General features: G+C 43.4%; 1 protein-coding gene across 1 annotated transcript in view; it reads left to right on the top strand.

The window, feature by feature from the left end:
* The window catches only part of arb2a (ARB2 cotranscriptional regulator A), a 172625-nt gene that overhangs the window by 55013 nt on the left and 94516 nt on the right, over positions 1 to 23096 (top strand). Inside the window, exon 7 of the mRNA XM_008288648.1 lies at positions 16629 to 16847. Within this exon, the coding sequence (XP_008286870.1) occupies positions 16629 to 16847 (219 nt within the window). The remainder of the gene's footprint in view (positions 1 to 16628; positions 16848 to 23096) is intronic.

Below are 23096 nucleotides of genomic sequence, written 5' to 3' on the forward strand. Positions count from 1 at the left end.
CCCCCCCCCCAAATCTCCCTCCAGGCTATCTCTCGATTTCTCCACACTCTTCCCTCATCTCCCCCCTGACTACATGCTTAAATGCTAAAATGTACTGATGCTAGGTACTTGTTAGCACACATGTGGCTTTCCATTCCTCTGTAGATGTCGAGTCTATAAAAGAGCACACGGATAAGAAATTGCAGCAGTGCATAGAGCACCATCAACTTAGAAAGGATGTGAGCAGATAAATGCAGACACACACACACGCTCGCTGTTTGCCCAGATCAATGCCGTGGCTCTGAGGGACTAGAGGGAGATCAGGCACTGAGAGCCTATGGAAATAGATGGCTTTGTCATCGAAACACCCACCACTCCTCCCCAGAGATGGACCGCTGTGGTCGTATCCTCAACTCTCCGACTTTCTTCTTCACACTCTTTTTCAATCCTCTTGTTCTTTAACCTGCAGCTGACACACAAAATACGACACAGACGCTGCTCTCCCTCCTCTCCCATCTACGTTGCATTGTCCTTAAGATAAGTAGCATCTGTCAGTCAGTCAGTCAGTCAGTCAGATATTCATCTATACTGAAGCTGAATGAACCAGAAAACAAAAGTTCATGTTATTCCTTTTTTGTTTACTCTTGTATTTCCTTCAACACTAAAAAGAAAAAGAAAAAAAAAGGACTTGCCGTTATTTTCATTCCCTATCCACCTCATTTCATTTATTCCTTATTTTCTTTAAAAGTTTGTGAGCAAACCAGTTGTGTGAAATGTTTTAGCTTCATTGTGCAGGCGATGAAATTCAAACAAAGTCACATTGCTGTTGCTGGACACCTGGAGACTGTCCTGTCTGTATTTAAATCTCCCTCTAATTCTCTCTTGCACTTGTGTCCCTTTCTCTTTCTGGTAATGTTAGCGAAAGCACCGTAGGGCTGCATCATAAGCAGATTAAAAGTAATTGTAAGTGTGCATGTTTTTTGAAGGGGGTTGTGCAAGGGTGAATGGAATATCCCTCCCCCATCAAATGTCTGTTTTTTTGATTCTGGTAGTTCTTTCAGAGATCAACATAGGCTTCCCCCCCTCTTTTTGCATTCCCTACCCCTCAGTGGTATCCATGAGGGTAAGTAGACAGGTGTGGCGCTTGTGCATCTGCTGGTAATTATAAGCACACACATCAGCTTCCTATCTTCCACTGTGATGTCAAGCAGAGAGTGGGGAATCTTGTGATATATGTATTTGGATTTACTTTGTCAGGAGCAAGTGTTGCAGCGTGCTTATTTATCATCTGTGTTAATATTTTTACAGCAAATATCGTTTTTTAAAAAATCAAAGCAAGGTGCTGAGCCAGTCTTGTGTCCTATTTCTCCTCATCCCTCCCTCCCGTTTTCATCCTCCCGTTCCCTCACCTGAGAGTTGAGCGTCTGCCGTGCCCAAGTTGACCACATGTTCGCAGGGTCAGCCAGAGTAGCTGGGTGAGAGCCAGCCTGCTGAGAGCCAGGGCCAGGGCAGGCCGGCGTTTGGTTTGACCAACAGCGAGACCTGGAGCATGGGCAAAGTGAGATGGAGGTGGGGGCGGGACTGCGGAGCTTGTATCCTGCAGATTAGAGTGATACACCATCTATACACACAGGATGGGCTTTTCAACATACCACTAACCTGGCCGTGACTCCCTGAACTAGGGAAGTGCGTGTGCATGATGTACGTGGGTGTGTGTGCGTGTGTGTGTCAGAAAGAGGCTTGCACGCTTTTTTTTTTTTTCTGATGCGTAATGGCAGTGTAAACTTTTCACCCCACTTTTCTCATGTGATCCGACTAAAACTGCATTCCACAGAAAAACGCATGCGCCTTCCACCTGTGTGAATATGTGTATGTGTGTGCAGCTTGTGTGTGTTTCTGAGCTAATAGCAATAAGAGCGGTGGACTGTGGATTACATCTAGTTCAGACAATTATCTTTCCAGCAGTCAATTCAAGGTCAGTTTTACAAACCCATTTACTTGCCAGCAAATATGCTTCAGTCAAGTGTGTCTGAATGAAATCGCTCCTTCAAACATCTCAATATATAACATTTTGTTGCTGTTGTTCTTACCTCACAATTTCTGGTTTATGTGTGCTGTTTTGTTTTTGTAAAGGCTCCTATAATGTATATTTTTCTGGAGTGGTAATAACGTACTAGCAGTAGTGCTCTTTGAGTTTGTTGCTTTGCCTAATAACTCTGGCAAGTGAATGAGGCCTGATTTTGGGAGCGTATTTAATAGGCAGTGCGCGTGCATGTGTCTGTGCTTGTGTGTGCTCAGTCTTTAGCAGTGTGCCACGTCTCAAGCCCCTTATTCTTGGATAATTGTGCTGCAAGTCCTCAGCCTCCCCTTTAGCCTGAAAACCAAGCTCATTGCGGCCCCCAAAGAGCCCCCCCACACGGTAGAGAAAAAAATCCCAAGTTGTCCTTGTGCATAAAAGTAGATTCTACTCTTCAACACCTTTTCAAATTAATATTTGTGATGGGCGCCATTCTGCCAGCCCCAGTTTCTGTTCCCCGCCTTTGTTCCTGCGTTTGATGTAATGGAGGCAAGGACAAAGAGGAGAGCAGGCAGAGTGTGTGAAAATGGTAGTTAAGTGGGCTTAAGGGCTCCTTCAGTACCTACTGAAAGGCCTGGACCCTGAATAGGACCCTCGCACTGCTAAGCTGTAGTGCAGTAAACAAGACAGGTCCAGCACAAAGGTGCGTCTCAAATGAGCACAGACACCCTCCTCCTCTTTTTTTCTCACCCTGTCTCACCCCCAACCTCCCACCCGACTCTGACATCTGGCCAATCCCAAGATCTGTCTGAGTCCTCACTCATTCCCTCCCCTTTTATTCCCCCTTCATTTTTTACTCTCCTTCATATCTTTTCTCTTGTTCTTTAGTGTTTCTCTGCACTCTCGTCTGGTGTATGTGTGTTTGTGTTTTGTTGTACTGGTCCTGGCTGGACAGCTTGCTCCCCCTAGCCAGCCTTGTCCCCAGTGCTTGGGCGGTTCGGCTCTTTTGTTTAGTTAATTGCAATGAGTATAATGTACTAGTCTCTCGGAGGTCCACGAAAGACAATTAGACAATCCCAAGAATTTAATGAGACACCACCAGCCCCAATTCCCCATCCTCTGCTTTGAGAAACACCCTGCTCTCCGTTGGCACCGACTGTGATGTAGTGAGGAGGGGGTTGTGATGCAGGTCGCCTGTCTGTGTCTGTTTGTGTGTTTACCAGATTGTTGGTCTGCCCATCAGAGAAATCACCAGAGAGAAAAGACCCAGAGAGATAAAATACAAAGAAAAAAAAACAAAAAAACAAAAATAAAGTATTCTGTCTAGATTTGAATTCTACATTTATATGGCAAATTTCCAGGTCTGTTACTCTGTGGGATTCTCATCTGAAGAATTGCTCTTGCTGGACAGGATAGACTTCCCGGGAATATCTGTGTAATTATTAAGAGCGATTATCCGGTTCACCCAGTGAAGGGACAGAGCACTTGACAGTGTCATCCCGGAAAGGAAGAGGGATGGCTGGGGGGCCTGGGTGATGTACGAAACCCTGGGTGGCCTTCTCCCCACTTCTTTCTTTCAGTCTCTCTCTCTCTGTTTTTTTTTTTTTTTCCTGTCTTTATTATTTCTCCCTTGGTGTTCCCTTTCTCTGTCTTTCTGCCTCTTTTTCTGTTAAACATTCCACCATCAACTCTAAGACCTCTCACTGGATCATACCAAGATAAAGCCAGCCTTAAAACAGAGGAAATATCCATAAGTGATTCATTACATCTCTCTTCACCCTACGTTGAGATTAATTAATAATATCACTCTGCCATTGTCAAGTGCCGGTAATTCACAACCTTAAAACCTCCACTTGTACCACGTCATGAAGGAGAGCTTTTTTTCTTCTTATATTCCTTTTGTTTTCCTCTTCTCACCTCCATTCTTTCTCGCATTCTGTCATTCCTGTGCTTTTTTCTCCCTGGCTAATCATGGTGTTACAACAAAAGACGGGGCTCCATTATTGCATGTGTCCGTCCCAGAAGAAAGGAAATGAGAACGGGACAGAGGGTGGCCGTGGCCTGACACCGCACTATTAATCTTCCAGTAAAGCCTTGTCAGGCAGAAACGGACACAAATGGATCACTCCCATTAACTGGGAGAGTGTAGGTAAGGGCTTTAACAAGCGTTTACCAGAGTCCATTTTCTCACTAATGAAGAGGGGGAATACGCGACCTCCCAGCCAAACCTGCCTGACCGCACTTAAAGGTCTGGATGGAAGAAAAAAGGAGGGAGGAAGAAGAGCCAGAGGAGGACAGAAGGAGAGAATATGTGAGCATGGATAAAAAGCTACGCTCTCAGTGTTGACATGTTGTATCAAGCATGGTGAGAGGTTAAGCCTGGGGCCACCTTACTATTCACCATCCACGGATGTTCCATGACAGAGAAAGACCTCTGCCATGGGACAGCCGTATTCTCGTGTCAAAGACCGGTGAGCCTAGGTCTGGACTTTTTTTTCTGTCTGCACCATGATGTGGGGAAAAAGGAGAATTAAATGTTTGAAAGGTGCTTCTGAAAATCCTGCACTGAACTATTATCTCACATCTTTGTGCGAGCAAGGCTACCTGCAGGCTAAGTTGTGAAAACCCATATGTCGCCACAGTCGATTGATCTCTGTTCTTTTTTGGCAATTTCTGTGATAGATATTCACACGCAAGCGCACACAATTGTTGCATTCTTTGACACCCCAATCTTGGGAGAAAGACAAAGGGCCACTGCAGTAGGTGTCATTTCATACTGTAAGAAATTTGCATTTATGCGCTATGTTTAAAACATGTGTCTGACATCCTCTCGAGCTGTCATGTCTATGGACAGAGTTCTGTCCACGCAGCCCTGAAACCTGCTGGCACCGTGGCATGGCTCTCGGGGATGTCTCAGCGCCCCAACTGCGCTCCCAGAGGGGTGTGTGTGTGTGGTTTTGTATACATGTGAATATGTGTGCAGGGTGTGTGTTTGTATCTGTGAGTTAGCGGGGGAGACTTGCACGTTGAATTTCTAATGCATGATGTCCCTTCTCCCTTGACATAAGTTGGATGGGCAAGTGATGGTTTTTGAAAAGCCACATGATAATAAGAAATGTGCTGGAAATACATCAAGGATCAAGCTGTGGTGGCACAGTGTAATTCATCACCGCCCCTCCAGATGTCAAACTGTTTTAGTTTAAGTCATTGAACATGCAAACAGATAATTAAATAATCACAGAATTCCAGTTGCACTAAATATGTGATTCCATTTATTTATTTATTTTTTTTAATTCACAGTGGCTCTTTCCAAAATAATGTCCATGCGTGATGTCCCCCCCCCCACCCATGACAATCATGTGTGGAACCCTTTGGATAGATTAGTGGCCCGTCAAATTGTTGTTAAGGCCACGATATCACTAGATGAATGCATTTGGCTGTTGTTTTCCTCTTTGTCAAGCGGCTGTTAACAATCAGACCAGTTTCCTGACCAGCCAGATCAGTGGAACTACTGTCATTAAAGAGATAGCGGCGCACACTGACCCAAGTGATACCAGAGAGTCAGCAAGAGAGGGAGAGGAAGAGAGGCACGGCCGAACCCGTTTGTCTGTTATCACTGGCTTTGTGTTCCAGAGGCTCCCAGGGGAAGCTGCGAGACGAGAGGAAGACTTCACCTTCCTCCTCCCAGACACCACTCCGCCCCGTCTTTCCAGGCGCTCCCGCTCCGCAGCAACCATCCCCTTCCGCCCCCCACTCCCCAAACATTTTTAATTATATCTTCTCCCAAGTAGTGCGGCTCAGTAACCAAGGAGCTGACATTGATGCATGTGCTGATAAATCCGCAAACACTGGAAACAAGATTAACAAAGATTTTGAGGAAAGGGTGACAGCTAATTTTGCGCAATGGTCGGTGCCTCATTCAAGAGTGATGTTTTTGATAGAGCAAGCCACGCCTGAGAATTCATGCTTGACGCAGGGGAGGGGGACTCAAACATAGCACGATGACTTCCGCGGCATTTGCACTTTTTAAATTGTTCTTTTTAATATTTTCCTCTCTTCGTCACTCTGGTTGTCTGTCCCAGCCTTTCATCACACCTACTGAGCGCCTTGTTTCTATGTTTTCATTTTTTTTTTTTGATTGCACACACTTAACTTCACATAACATATCCACACAGCATAATGAGAGAACCCATTTTACTTCATTGTCATAACATATTATGCCACGCATGACATATTTCATATTATTAAGTGAACCAGGAAGATGTTAAAAAAAAAAAAAAAAAAACCCTATTAATAAACTAGTAACTTTTCCAGTTGTGGTCACAGGAGTAAGTTGAGAAAAGACAGCACATTCGTTCAGCTTTTTTGTCTGTCTGTGGACTTTTATTCATGTGCGTGTGTGCGCGCATCTCTGTGTGTGTATGTGCCAGTCTAATCAGTGTGATCTAATCAGCAGTGTGTATTGTGGAGTCTGTGACATGCCACTCCAGGCCCGTGGTCCTGTCTCTGAACTGACTCTCAACCCACTGAGACACCGATACACACTCCTCTGAGAGAGATATCAGTCTGCCTCATCACCCATACCCACACACACACACACACAAACTAGGAAAGGGAACGAGATAACAATCATACTTCCACAGCTGATTCCCTATTTTCTCATCGTAGAAGCCACACCACCCTACCTCCTTCTTTCCTCTTTCTTCTCTCTGCAGCCAATTTCAGGTCTATACAGTAGAAACATCTTGCAGATTTCTTTTGTTCTTTTTTCATGCCTCTGTCCTTTTTCTCTTCCCTTTTTTTCCCCCCTCCTCTTCATGTCTCTCTTCTCAGAATCGCCTCCCCTGTCTTCATCTGTAGGCAGCTGACAGCTTCTTTCACTTTTCTTTGTCAATTTCTCCTTCTCTCCCTCTCTCTCTCTCTCTCTCTCACTCTCTTACTCTCTGTCTCTCTAGCTCTCTTTTTCATCTGCCCCCTCTCCATCTGCTTTCGCTTTTGTTTGCCTGGCCCCTCTCCCATCCCAACTTGATAATGAGGAATGCGGTGTGACCCTGACCTCCATCGGCCCTGCAACCACCTCCGACCCCTCCAGGTGACCTCCGGTCCCTGTTTTGACAGCTTGATTAATTACCCAGTGTTATGATTTATGAGAAAAGCTGTATGTAAAAATAATAGACAACAGGTGGTCTTAAAAAAAGTAGTCGATTTGAAAGGGCTTCTAGTGAGGATTGTGGTGGCGGTGGGGTTGAGGGTGGTCTGTGTGTGTGTGTCTGTGTGTGTGTGTGTGTGTGTGTGTCTGTGAGAACGAGCTGTGGAGAAAGAGGATGTGTACATTTTCTATGGTTAATTGCTTTCAACCATTTTTGAAGGCTACATCAGGTTAATAAGAAAATGTCTATTGCTCCATGCATGGTTTCCTTAGCTGCCACAGCATGGATTCCTCCATGTGCATTTGACTGTACAGCGAGAGGATGAAGGGGATTCCAACATACATGCGTAGCTCCATGTGTGTGCTGTGAAGCATAAACCCAGCCATGTGGTAATGACACTATGGAAAATGTGCTGGAACACATAGACGTACATGCTTACACACATATATCTACTATATTCTCTGCCACCTCTTTCCTAGGTTACATGCTGTGAAAATAAGCAGAGTAAATGGCAGGACAGACCAGCCATAGTGTTTACCCTTCACACTTCAAACACAGCTTGTGATTGGCTGTAGCGACCTCCCGTGACTCATGGACCTGTAGTGCAGCTCCACTTAGAGAGAGGTCAGACTTTTGGATATTTGGAGCGCACGCGTCATTGTGCATCTGTGTGCTAAGACTGTGGCCTTCTGATTTATTGCCGATTGCGGCCTGTTACAATCTCACTGTGAACTACATCACGGCAAACAGAAATGAATATTTTACACGTATAAGATAGCGAATTTCATCTCACAAAAGGTCACGCTTAACATGAAATATCACACACACCTGACATAGCAACGGTCAGCGGCGGCGGCAGAACCACCAGTTCTCTCTGTGGCTTTCCCTCATAGGTCACAATAACAGGGCAGGGGTGAAGGGACTCCTCTTTGACCTTTGGCCCATTGAGGTCATAGTGGTCCTGTGATGTTCAGTAAGATTAATATGCTAGGTGCAACAGCGTAGTCTCATTATTCACCAACACACTGCAGATTATTGGTAAATGACACCAGGGGCAGTGCACCTACGCATTTTTTCTCAACACAATTGACAAGTAAAATTCTGAATATAAAATAGTTTTTTTGTCTCCATAATCTGTTATAATATTATTTTTTAAAATGTACATGAAGTGACACATGTTACATGGCAACGATGAAGCTGTAATGGGAAGTTTATTTCTATTTTGCCACCCACATGTAATGAAATATTTTTTCTTTGTAATTTACCATGGCATATACACATGTGTTGTGTATTATTTCACCATGGTGATGGGTATGTGCCTTGGTTTGTGTATGTGCATGCTTGCATACAGGTACTACATGTGATACATGTGTCTACAATGTTTAGATGTGTCCTGCCAGTGACCCCGGCTGGCTCAGTCTGTACATATGGCCATGCGTCTCGCACCCACCGTGTGTGTGTTCATGTATCAACGCACTAACTACCTGTCCAGATGGTGAAGTAGAAACATTCATCGACAGCGCTCTTTAAGAATTTACAAGGTGGTGGAATTCCTTTACTGAAGTCAAACTGACTGACCAGATTTTGCTGGCGTTGTTGCCGTTGTGATTATCGGGGACTTTAAACAGTCATTTTTTTAGTTTAGTTCAGAAATAATATTTTAAATCGTCGTAAAATACTTTTTTATAAACATCTTGATTATAGTGATCATTGTCACCATGTTCCCCACTTCCTAGGCCCACCGAACTCAGGCTTTTGTCTTCCTTTTGTTATTAGTGGCCTTCAGGACGCGTTGCTCCAGGGACACCTCCACTCCTCCTGTCTTCGCTCTTTTTGTAGCTCCTCTGCCCTTCCCTCTCTGTTCACCTCTCCCCCTGATTTATACATTAAATAGTTAGGCGGGAGGATAGGGAGGCACCTATCATTCCATGATCTATATCTCTCTGTGCCCTCATTAAAAATACATGTGTATGCTTAGGGGAGACAATATAGAATATATAAATCAAAATGCTAACGGCATCAGAGTAAGCCTGCTGTATTTATTTCCCCATAGCTTTCCCTCCATGTGCTGAGGACCTGCTTACTGTGTTTCCTGTGCTGTGGCAAGCGCATGTTAGGTGCACTAATATTAAAGCATACGGGAAATGCTGTTAATTTCTTAATTCTTTAGGCTTTTTTCAAATTTTTCCAATTGTTACAAGATGTTGGTGCAAAAAGATACAATCAAACTTTCTGAAAAGGTTCATGTATTTGGATGACTGCTAAGGAGCTGATTGCACATCTGGTGAGACGGCTCTAAAATCTCAGCGTCGGCGAGTTTACATTCACAGTTGTGTCTTGGCCAATGGCATGGTAAACGGAAAGAAGAAAAGAAAAAAGTTGACAAATGACTTGTGTAACATTTACTTGCACAATCGATAGCTCTGACAATTTCCACCTGGACGGTGATTAATGCTACATCCACCCCCAATCTAGCAACCCCCACCCCCAACTCTACACCTCCTTCTGTGTGTGTCGTGCTGAGAGCAGATGAAGCAGGCCTCCGAACTCTGTGTGCATGTGTGTGTGTGTGTGCGTGTCATTGTATGCGTGTGAGAGTTTATGTGGCAATGTCTGTTAGACACAGATGCTAGATCAACCATTGAGCATGGGATGGTGGCTAAACAAATTCGCCGACACTAAGTATGGTAAATAACTGACACATAAACTGACTGTGACATTTCACTGAATGAGTTACTCAACAATGTCTGTACGCGAGTTTTTATGTCTATTCTTTCACGAAGGTGCTGAAAATAGTCAGGTCGGGAGGAGCGAGACAGGAAGGGAGAAATAGAAAGTGAAACAGAGAGAAAGAAATGTAAATGCGAGCATGAAAAGAAACTGAGGCAAGAGGGATCAGAAGCTGTACTATTCTCTTCACTTCCTCCACCCCACTGCTCCACTTTGAACTCATTTATAAATATTCAACTCCACATATAAACAATATCCAAATGAGCCCAGACATCCAAGCCAAGGTTAAAAACTCTGCTGCTTATTACAGACACAACTACTTGACTAGCTCAAAAGGTTAGCTTCTTACTCTGACCTAAACTATTTGTGCTCATTAAGATCAAGAAAAAGATAATCATTACCACAGAGTTATTTACTTTGGCCAAATTAATGTACGACTACATTAGTCAAAGCGAACACCGAAGAGTCTTTGAACTTGAAGTGAAAAGTTGAATTTAGAAAAACTTAATTAAATGTGTACTCTTTATGAGAGGAGAAACCCATGCAGTAGGTGATTTGTTCAAAATTAACTCGGAGGGCAGATGGTGAGGTGAAGCTCCAATTTGTCTCACTTTTCCAATGCAAACATTTGTGTGTGTTTTATTGCTTAAACTTATAGGGATGTGGATTAAAGCAAATAAATCAAGTTGAACACATGTATCTCATGTATGTCTTGCAATTTATGACCCATTTTACCTTTGTGTTTTTTGTTTTTTTTGAAGAAACCATAAAATAGGGATATTTAGTAACATTTAGGTCTTCGCTGCAAGTACTTGCACGGCCTCCTGGCTATCGCTAGTTATCAAGAGGATGATTGATTTTGGCTGACAGGCTGATGACAATCCCGTCTCATCCTCTCTCACATCACCTCTAAGATCCACACGTCTTTTCATAGCCCCTGTGGTACAGTAAGTACTCTCCCACCCTTCTGCTCTCAGAGAAACATAGCTGTGTGTTTGGTGGGTATGGGGGGTCTCAGACTGGTGCTGTGTTAAAATGAGAAAGGGGGCACCGTGACTTAATCTGACAGTACTGTGCGAAGTGTGTGGTATCTCGGCCTCAGGGAGTGGGGGAGTGGGAAAAGAGAGAGAGAGAGAGAGAGAGAGAGAGAGGGAGGGAGAGGGAGAGAGAAAAGAGGGGGATCTGATGGATAAAGGGGCCCTGCATGCAAAGCTAGCTCACATAGAGACTGAGACAGACAAGGTCACGCAGAGCAGGGTGGCCCTGACAGAGAGGGAGAGTGAAGGAGAGAGTGTACTTATTATAGTATTTACCTTCTCTCTCAGCTCCTACAGTACATACCTCTTTATTGACGAACAATCTTGTTTCTGTCTTCCTCCTCCTCCTTGTGAAGAGTTTTTCCACTTGTATTTGTTGTCACTTCAGCCACTGGTAACTGAAATGTGAACAAACTGTGACGCCACAGCTTTGCTCTTGCTTATTTTTCAACTCAGCCTTTCTACTCGGTGAGCCATTGTGCGTCGTTGAAATCGCGAACCTGACAGCGGCCTGCGTATCTCCCTCCCCTCGTCCTCTTGTTATTGGGTATGCCACGCCGGTTGACCCTTTCCCTCCTGTCAGTCAAGACTGAGCAGCGAATCGGGAGCTGCATATCGCTGAAACAAGGAAGTAGAGCGAAGGCTGTTGAGAAAAGGCAGCACCACTTGCCCTGATCCTAACAGCCCCCTGACAGAAAGCTAATAAAGTAAGCTGCCTGAGAGCCAATTTCAGTGGTCACCTATAGACTGCGCACTGATTCTTGAGATGTAAGATGCGTGCTCGCGGATATATAAATGCATTAAAATGCAAGTGCAATGGGAAGGAGGACATTTATGCGCTCCTACTCAGCAAACAATACACATACGACACATACAACCTCCAATTCACGCAACCATACCATCCACTTTCCTCACTGCATGCACCCGTGACCGCTATCAGCCATGCTTTGTACCTGTCAAGTGCTGTCCTTTTCCTTGTGCCCAAAGCCCTGCTCACTACATGAGAGCTCTCACATCAAAGCTTCGCAGAGCTCCACACGCACAGATGAAACACCCTCTCATTCCAGCCGCCTCTGTCCCCGCTCCTGCACATTAGACACATTTCATTTCATTACAACGCCACTGGAAAAATAGAGGTGCTGCCGTCTTAAAGGGACACCTTATTTACTCTCACTCGCACTTGTGTACTCACTCACATGTGGACACGCATAGACACACGCACACACACACACACACAAACACTATCCTCTTTCTTTTTTTAAATAATAAAAGGCCAGACCAGAAGGGAAAAGTTCTAGTGGACAGACAGCTGCAGTATTTGAACACAGGGCACATCAGTGTCACAGAAGTGTACCGACAGTGTGGTTAGGACAGCACAGTGTGGCTCCACTTTTGATTTAATTAATCACAATTAATGCTTAATATAATTATATTTATAACACAGATTTATTGATTTTTTTTATTTATATATGTATATACCCCACCGATACGAAGCGTTTATGTTTTAAAGAGCTCCGCAATGCTGCATGTGGGGAGATGACGGAGGAAGGGTTTCATCGTGATGATGAGACAAGCCCTGGTTTCCGTAGCAGCGGCAGCCTTTGTTGTGCTATCTGGTGTGGGACAGGCCGACAAAGAGGAGCTAAGGAGCGTCCAGAGCAGGGTGATGGGGGTCGGGGTGTCCCCCCTTAGAGGGGTCGGGGTGACCCTCTTGACCGCTGGCCCCAGGGCAGGGACTCAGTGTGGTGGTGGCACAGGGGCACCGACAGGGCATGGGAAGAGACTTAGCCTGCATACTACAGCAGAAAGACAAGACTGACCTAACGCTAGAGGACCGTGTGTGTCTGTTTTATTTGAGACAGTGTGTGTGTATAGGACAAAGGCGGTGACCCAATGTTAGCACTGTGTGAGAGAGAGATTTAGCAGTATAAAAAGCAGGGTGACCCAAAGTTTGCAACGTGCATTTGTGTAAGATTCACACTTTGACAGCACATCACAACACAAAGATCAGATTTAGCTTGGAAGGGGGGGAGTTGGACTTAACAGTTAGCTGGAAGCACAAAGACCGAATGACCTAACTCTGGAAGGGTGTGTGGCAGAGATATTTAGCTGTCACAAAACAATGAACAGACTGGGATAATGAACATTAGCTTGGTGGGAGAAATTAGTTCTGTGGTATTTAGAGAACGCATTGTAATATGTTATTTGAATATTGGGTTTTTTCTTCTAAAACATTCGGTTTTTTTTATGTCAGTTGGTATGTTAGACCCACTTAGACAGCTGTAGTCAGGTGTGATCTTTAAGTTATTTTAAAATAAATAAAAATAATAATGTTATTTCAATTGAAGTTAATATTGTGTAAAAGAAATGTTCAACATTTTTTTCAATTGCTGAGTCCCCCAGCACCACAGTCACAGTTGTATATTTGGTTGATGGAGAGAGGAATAAGAGGAGGAAATGACTGGACAGGGAGAGCAGTGTTGTCCTGACACCAACACAGACCTCAGTGTTCAAATGAATGATGGTTTCCGACATAGAGGTGAACTCTACGGCCTGCTCCTCCAGACTAAGTACGCCAACGACACTGGTCGCCTTTACAGCAATGTTCTTCTGGGTGACTGGACAGCTGAAAGGGTTAGCACTGTTAGGTTGGTTAGGTGTGTTCGCCTCTCCAAAGCAAAGGCTATAGGCCACTCAGGGTTAGCATAAGGACGCTAAAGGCTATGAAGCGGGCCGTTTGAGGTTAGCATTAGTGTGTTTAAGGCTGGGGAGAGTCATTGACCAGTAAGGGTTAGGATAAGAGCACTGAAGACCGAACACGGTTGTAGGCCATAGGGTTCACAGTAGAACACGTGCACCAGTGTTGCTAAAGCATTAACTTTTGGCCCTGTGAACCAGGATTAGGTTAACGGAGAAATGCACAGAAAATGATACGGTTGTATACACACACACACTAACATACACTTTATTAGGGACACCTGTGCAATGTAATGCAATCCAATACAACTGCTCTACCATAAATCACTCACAGTTCTAGTATTTGTTGACATTGTCAGAATGGTGATAATTCCACTTTATGTATTAGTGAAGTCAAAGTGGGTGTTTGTGGTGTACTGGACCGCATTACACTGAAACGTGTTCTTAATATTTTGACCACCCCGTTAACATACAAAACGGCACTCAGATGTTTCTCATTAGGTGCTCAGTGAGTTTATATGTTTATAATTTATCAGTTTTGAATTATGACATTGTTGCCATAGGCTGAACTGGTCTTGTCAGTTATTTTATCAGGCTACCACCAGTGGGCAGTGGCACAAAGCTGGTGTGTATCGGGCTATACTGCATCTCTCCGTCTCTCCTTCCTTCTCTATCTATCTTTGTCTTATCATTTTGCTATCCATCTATATCCCTCTGTCCCCCCGCTGTCTCTTCTGCTCTCTTTTGCCTTCACCTTTGCCTTTTTTTTTTTTTTAACATCTGGCAATTCATCTGTCTGATTGTGTGCTTGTGTGTCTGAACTTCTGTATTTGTGTGCTGATGTGTCTGGGATGTCTGAAAGCAGAATTAATTCTTGCTAACAGATCCTCATCCGTTACTTTTCAAACTTCACCTGACTCTGCTGTACATACACATACATGTAAATACAGATTTATTATAACCCAGGTTTAGAATAATCATCTACCTAGAATTTACAAACTGTCATGTGGACATGTGTATATACATATATTTGTTTTTTAGTTAAAAATCACTCGCTAAATTATTATTCGATTTTCTGTGCCTTGGATTAAACTACAAAACCTTTTTTACTCAATATGCAGGCGCCAGTATATATCTGAAAATTCTTTAAAGCTGAAATTAAATTTTTTTTTGGATACATTTGTTAAGTTTTCAAGGATGTTTAAAAGTGTCTGTCCTGGTGGATAAGTTTAAAAATTCATCATAAAAACTTAAGAATATAATAAATAGAAACATGATCATGTCCAATTGACTTCTTTCTTGATTCATTTTCTTATGTTAATTATCTTTATATTAACTTTAACATGACAGATATGTATAGCGGAAGGAGAGCCTTGTCTGAATTTGAAAGAGAGTGAGAATAAGACTTATTTTATAATCTGAATAAGTGAGAAAGTGCCATTTTGCCGTAAGTGTCATTTCACCATTGTCAACACACGGCAGGTGCTAAGGGAAAGGGTGTGTGGCAGGTTTGATGTCGATAGGCGCAGGAGGGACACACACACATGCTGCGTCAACGGAAGACAAGCACATTGTGTTAACACTTATTAAGGAAGAGGAGACGTGCCGCCTTGAGAAGACAGTGTGTGTGATGGCGATTTGCAGAGGAAGCTGAGTGACGCTGCCTCTCTTAGCTACCTCTCACATCTCCTAAAGGTCTTTTTGTCAGCACTGATATCTTTCGTACTCAGTGTGTGTGTGTGTGTGTTGTGTGGAAGTGCGTATTTGTGTGTTGGAAAAGGCGTACTCCCATACGTTTAAGTCTTGGGGTGTGTGTGTGTGTGTGTGTGTGTCTATGTGTTCACAATGGGGGTTGTGTGTGAAAAGCCAACCAACGTGAAACAGGAATCCATCCATTTCCTGCTTTAGTTTCAGAGTGCTTGGGACAATAAACACAGTTAATTAAAATGGCTTCAAAGTTGAAGAAGTCACTAGGCTGCGAGAAAACTTCCTTTTCTCCACAATACGCTTCCCTTCTGTCATTCTCTCTCATTATATTCCCTTTCTCAATGTTTCTCCTTTTTTTGCATTTTATGTTACTGTCATTATTATTTTCATGTGATTCTTTTTTTTTTTTTAATTTTGAGGTGATTTCTTTTTTTGTTTGTTTGTTTTTTTTACTTTTTAAGGTCTCAACAAATGAACACATGCACACAGATATGTATGCATTTGAAGCCAACTCTTTCACTGAGTGATGGTGGGATCGATTGGATTTGATATTAAGTGACACATGGCCTTTGGAGTCACTAAATGCTACTCACTGACTGAAACCACCATCGCTGCATTCCAATCCCCCAGTTACTTCTGAGGCTTGTCCCTGCAGTGACACTCTCTCCTCTGTCTCCTTCGCTGCATTTCTTTCAGCCTGGATTTGCATCTTTTCCCCCAGTCATGTCACAATCTGTGTCTTTTAAGTGTTGTAATGGTTATTATTTGCTCATAAATATCCGCTGCCGAGCTCTTTGAGCCACTACCAGACCTCGACTGTGCAGAAATACTTCTGAGCTTTAATGTAATAGAGATTATCGTGCAGTGTTACGTTTAAATGGATTTATTCTTCACCTGGTAGGTTTAACAAAGTTAGTATCGGCTATTTGTCAAAGTTAAAAAATAAATAAATAAATAAAATGTCAGCATTGCATTTTTAATGACCTTCATACATGTCTTTTATAAGCATTATATCAACAACAGAGAACAAACTAAAAGAAAAACTCATTTCTGAAAAGCAGAGGAATTCAAGGGAAAAAAAAAGTACAAATATCGCCTGATAAATATGCTTGTGTAATAATAAAAAAAAAAGCCTTCATATTCTACTGCCTATTACTGATATGCTGTAATGTAATTTAGCTTTGTGTTTTTATTTTGCATTATTTAGCATTTTGTTATAAAACGGTATATGGAAATACAGTTATACAATACTACGTATATAGGTGTGTCAGTGAATCTAAAGCACAAACTTGTGTTTCTTATCCGTTTTAGGAAGGCTATGGTGTGATGGTGCTCAACCCCAACGAGAACTATTTGGAAGTGGAAAAGCCAGCAAAGTTCTCTCCCCTGCCCTCTCCTACGGAGCCCTCGGACGAACCCGCTGAAAAGAGGGAGCGCAAAGACGATAAAGAGGGCAAAAAGAAGAGAGAGTTTTATGAGAAATATCGTAACCCACAGAAGGAGACAGAGACCGAACGGATTCCCATACGGGTAAGTCAGCGAGAGGGAGGGAGGGAGGGATGGAGGGACAGAAAAGGAAGACAGGAAGGAAGGAAGTGTTTGGACAGCCGGGGCGGGAGGAGAGACTGATAGATGTTCATCAAAAACATGCATGATGGGGGAGGTGGACAGAGTGACAGTTCTGGGGTCGTAGGAGGAGGTAGGAGAGGAGACATAGGTGAGAAAATGGGCGGGAGGGATTTGGACAAGTTGGGAAGAGACAAAAGAGGCAAGAAGGTGTGGAGAGGAAAAGGGTGGGAGGTAGCTAGCTAAGGAAGCAAGGGAAGGATGTGTTAGGTAACGAGGGATGAAGGGAGGATGGAAGGCAGAGGGAGAAAGAGAGGCTCTTGTGTGGTCAGCCTGTGTGTGAAGAGGTTGGCCGTGCTCCAGTCGCCTCTCAGTGAGCAAGTGTTAACCACATGGCTACCTCCCTCTCTCCCTCTTCCTCTCCCTCTTTCCCTCTCTCTTTTTTTTTTTTTTTTTTTCTCTCTCTCAGATGGTGGGCTGGTCAATGCAGCTCTGGCCCTTCACTCTTGTTGACCGCTGGGATTATTATCTCCCTAACACACACTCTGCAAACTCACTGCAACATTCTTATCATGCTACGCTGACCGTGCACCCCCTAATCATACACACACACATGCACATGCATAAACACACACACAGCTCGAGGCACCTAGCTCAGCCAGTTTACCTTTTTTTTTTTTTTTGTGTGACGATAAAAATGGCCAAAGTGGGGAAAGACTCTCGCTCTGTTGTCCTCTTAGTAGACGTCCTGTGTTTCACCCGAGCCAATAAGATTAGTATTTTTGCTACTTCCGGAGTCATTTGTTTCTTCTACCAAAAGCTCTCATTCAGTAAGACTTTAAAGATTAAGTGCACGTCAGTCGGGTTTCATATTAGAAGAGCGTCCTCATCGATTATCTGTGTGTTAGTTTGGTTGATGGCAGCAGCGTCACGATAATGGATGGACGTTTGCATGTGTGGGTAGGTGTTTGTACATGTGTCTAAGTGTGTCCGCGTATGTCTGTGTGTGTGAAAGACGTCACTCTCTGGTGTCTGACAAGAGTTAGGGCGGCTGTGGGACTAGCGGGCGGTGTGTGAGCTGTCAACGCAGGCTTTTTTATTTTTTTCCTCATCCCCCTGGCAGTACCTTTATACACACTCTAATAAGGGATAATTAGCTGCAGTGCTATCTTACTCCATCGCTCTTCTTTGCATGTGTGTCTCATCATACAGCTGATGAAGTTACTTTACAGTATGTGACATTAAGGTTTTACTAAATGATCCATCATGTCATTTATAGTAATCGCGTCACACACTTCTGCATCTACTGTCAGGTGTGTGTTTATTTTAAACTACACAATGTAATGCTTGTTGTCAGTGAGTTTATGCTATGATTATGACTCCCAGGAACAGTTGAAAATTCATCTTGCTCAGATTATGAGTGTGTTAACACCTCTATTGAAGGTAAAACTTAAACGATCCTTGCGTCACATAATGACCTCTCCTTTGCTCCATGTCTCTTTTTCTCTGTACACAAATCTTTAATGCTCAGTAACATTCGCAGTGTAAGATTGGAAATTGTAAACCCAGGTTTCTATAAGCGACAAAGTAGCATGCAGTACTATTCATATCCAGATATTTGGCTCCACTTGCTTTCCCCATGCCTACATAATGTATGCTGGACAGGGTCAGATGCATTAAGACAAGGGCGGTATGGAGCAGTGGTGTGGCTTTTTGAGACTTAAGTGTCTCAGAAATATCGAGCAGTTAAACAGTCCTCGTGTTTCACAACTCAGCAAGATGAAAGTGAGGACACTCGACATAATGAATAACTGAAGAAAATACCACCTGACCCCACCCCAGTGCCATGTCAGATCCCTTTTTTCTGTTATTAAACTTTAAGCTATGGTAGCACATTGATAATTGATTTAGCACTCTGTGCTGCTGTGGTAGTCAGTGTTAAGGCACTTTAAAACATAGAGAGATGGATGATAAAATTTATTATGCCTGTTTTTTTTTGTTTTTTTTAACTTACAGGCTAATACAAAATTATCCTCATTAACCAGAAAAATAGGGGTCATGTAAAACGCTAAGATTTTCCAGCCAAATACACTTGTCTTTAGATGCAAGGATTGCAAAACTCGGGATAAAGATTAATGAGCAGTGAGCAGGTTGGCGCTCTGTTGGTGCCTCTTGAATTTCGACCTTTGACCCAGAAGTGAGCAGGATGTTCGCGTGTATGACCTCGCCTTTATCGTCCACGCCTCCTCCTTCACTGCGTTACTCTCCACTGCTCTGCCTCTGTCCGCCCCAGAGTAAGCTGTCACATGTGCACGCATGCAAATATGTAAAGGCACACACGTACGGGCTGACAAAAGCATAAAGGAGGTGAAGAAAGCGCTGATATAGTGCGTTTGTGTCTTTTTCCTTCAACTTGGGGTGGGCGGTGAATCAAATCAAACCTTTTTAGCAGGGTTGTTTTCATCTTTTTTTTTTTCTTCTTTTTTTTTTGCAGCACCCACCTAAGACACTCGCACTCACCAACCTTTTTTATTCTCCTACACCTCACACTCTAACTCCTGCTGAGCTGCCAGACCACCTGCACACAGGCCATTCAGAAACACACACGCTCGAAATACATGCCTCTACTTCATCATGTAATATCACTAAATCCAGCATCGCACAAAAAAATACCATAAGCCTCAACAAACACGTCTGTCTCTTTAAATATAACTGTGAGACTCATAAACTTAAATTGTACTTTTTCTTTTTTTTTTCCCCTAAATTGACTCACAAAGATTGACACACACTCACAAATACACAGCGGCCTACAGATAGAGTTGAGTTGATTAATACGCTTCCTTACACACATTAATAAGCTCTTAACTGCTTTTAGGATTCCTACTTTTTAGCCTTGGGTTCATAGTGTGCAACCTCTCAACCTTATCTAATCCCTCTCCTCTCCGCTCCTCCAGATCACACACCACTGGGCCATGTTTAGGGGGATGATGGTAGAAGAGGAAGAAAAAAGGGAGAGGACAGAGGGAGGCATGGAGGGATAGAAAGTCTGATCGGAGGGATGCTGATGAGGATAGTGAAGAGGAAGGGGGTGGGGGGTACTTTCTTAGCACTTAGCCATATAGAAGTTTGGGAGTTCACTTTACTCTGAATTTTAGCAGTAATCCAGTTAGCTATTTTCTGTCAGCCAAGCGGAGGAATGGCAGGAACAAAAGGCACATTCATGGGCTTAAGAAGCTTCCAAAGAGTTCACCCAAGGCTGGCTGGCTGGGATTAGGCCAGCAGGCCCTGGAAAGAAGAAGGGGGAAAAAAGAGCAAAGAGGACAAAAAACAGAGCTTCGCCTTTCTTTAAGCACCACTTATTTTTATAAATGACTGGAATACTTTTCTCTCTTTCTTTCTTGGTTTTTTATGTTTCTCCTTTCAACATTGTACGTTTCTTAAATGTTCAGAGAGGGAGAGATAGACAGAGAGGCCCTCACTCCAACAGCATTTTGAAGTAGCAGATTGAGGCTATTCCTTCTGTTCTTTTCCTCCCGCTATATTCAGCTTCAGTGCAACTTCAAGAATGAGAGATCTGTATGACTGAGACTGGAGGACGTTAAATACTTCCACTGTGACATATTCCTGCTTTTCCCTGCAATTCTTCATTTGGCACCATCATGCCACAATGTAGGAGAAATAAAGTGGCTCTTTACTGTGCTAATGTTCTAGTCGTAGGCATTGTTTAATTCCCTCATGTTGTAACACACACACACACACACATATCATATATATATAGATATATATGGGTTGGGGAGAGGGGGTGTCTTGCAATTTATACTTGTGTTTGTTGTACTTGAGAGAGAAGATTCTTCTGAGGATTACTGTCTCCAGTTTCTTGGTGACGGACGTGACAAACAGGAGGTCTTGTACTGTCCCTTACTGATCTATTTTAGATGCAACATATTGTGTTTCCCTAAAGAAGGCGCATCAGTTCTTTAGGTCCTGCCTCTCCCATTATTCCCAGCTGCAGCTGTCCACAGGGGCCAGCTGAGATCATTGTCCTTGTCTGTGTTTAGCAGATGATGTTTGTTTCCCCATGTTCACACTGTACTACAAACTGACCTGAGGATTTACGAACGTACATGTATTCACATCCACACACACACACACACACACCAAACTTGATTATAAACATTGACACAGGGGCACACGAACACATACACACACACTGACAGTTGTATTCGACATGGCACTACATTGTTTCGCTGTGGGACTCGATTTTTGCTCTTTGTCACCTTCACCCATTTGCCCCAATCTGTGGCCCACTAGCAATTATACAGACAGAGTTTATTTGACCTCTGATCTGCGGTCTTGCCAAGATGTGAAGCTCAGCATTTCCAAGGACAGGTAGGGACTTGATTAACCTCTGAACTTGGTCAGAGGAGAGGTCAATGACCAGGGCTAGAGTGCAGCTCACTAGCATACTGCAGAGAACAAATTGACTAGATGCCGTTTTTGTATTTCGGTGTGTATTTCAGTGTGTGATATTGAAAAATCTTTGACCTGCATGCGCGTTTATCTGTTTTTTTGAGTTTAGTCTTCATGTTTAAGAGCACAGTACAAGTACACCTTGGTGTGAGATGTGTTTTAACTGCGAGTTTATCTTATATAAGAATTCACTGTGTAAGTGAGAGCGTTTGGCTTTTGAAAGATTTAAAGGGGAGTAAGTCGGTTAGATTTTGTGCTTGTTAGTGTGCGTGAACATTTTCTGAGTATGTGTAATGTGTACTACATAACATCTGTGCATGCACACGCACCTGTGTGTGTTTGTGTGTTTGCTCAAGGCAGAACCAGTGTAGCTGGTCTCACATCCCTGCTCCCAATCTTCTAGTCAGGTCAACCATCAAACACATCCATCCTGCCCTCCCTCACACCTCCCCACCCACTGAGCTCCCTGTCTCTTTTTCTCTCTGCACACAACCCTGTTGTGGATACAGGCTGACCCGAATAAAGACATACACACACACAGGTACACACACGCGTACACACACACGCACAGCACCTCAGGGTCATCCTGGAACAAACACAGCCTTGTCTGCCTGCCCGCTCTCCTTTGCCTTATGTCAATTAATGACTCGCAGTAATTTCACCTGACAATCCGGTCGGCAGCGCGAGGCTAGCCGAGATGTCACAGCGATGACCTTTCTGGCCCACAGACGCTCTTTTCTAATAAAGAATCTCACAAACCCACAGCAACTTCCTTTGTACTTTGTTAATGAGTTATTGATTTGAAACAATGCCCTGGCAAATATTGTCAGAGCAGACTGACCCTGCCAAGGTCATGCTATTTTATTGTATACAGTCTGTGCACGCTAATCTGCACGTGGGATGACATGTACGCTGTAGTCTTGCTCCTTTTTTCGAGCTTCCCCCCTCTCTTTCTCTTTCTCACTCACTCATTCATTCACTCACTTATTCACTCGCTCACTCCTTACGCTGTATATCCCCTCATTGCAAAGTCAAATAACACACCTACATACATTTCTCTCTCACACACACACACACCTAGTTTCCCCCTTCTTGGTAGTCTTGCACACGTTTTTCACCTCATTCTCCCTTTTCTCTGTCTCTTTTTCACATCATTATATTCCCAACTCTCCATAGGTACTATACCTGCTAATTACCCACAATGCCACAGTCATTATTTTCCCATCTCTGCCGCTAATTTGCTCCATACCTTCCTTTCCCCCACTCTAGCAGACCCATCAGTTCCCAGACAGCTTCCAGCTCGCCTCAGCTCTCTGTCTGCCTTTAAAGCGAGTAAAGAATGAAACAAATATGGGAGGGGAAGGGAAAAAAAAGAGAAAGGGATGGCAAAGGACTACACGTCCCAGACATTGATTAGAATGCAATTGCAAACAGGTGTCGTAGAGGTCCACTTTTTAATTGTGTGCAGAGAGACATGTACGCAATCACGCACATGCACACGCAAACACAAACTAACTCATTCTAATAACCTCTTTGCTAATACCAAACATGTAATTACCTACATTGCTTATTTAATATTTAATCATTAGGCCAAATGAAAACAATCCTGTTCTGTGCTGAGCTGGACATATTAAGGACTATAATGACTGGGGCTGCAGGTTGATTTACTCAGTGTGTGGCCTCAGAGCACGAGGGGACTGAGAGATTGAGAGATCGGTCAGCCAGTCTTTTGTGTGTGTGTGT

The sequence above is a fragment of the Stegastes partitus genome, unplaced genomic scaffold (genome assembly GCF_000690725.1).
Source record: "Stegastes partitus isolate 25-593 unplaced genomic scaffold, Stegastes_partitus-1.0.2 Scaffold13, whole genome shotgun sequence".
Taxonomy (NCBI): domain Eukaryota; kingdom Metazoa; phylum Chordata; class Actinopteri; family Pomacentridae; genus Stegastes; species Stegastes partitus.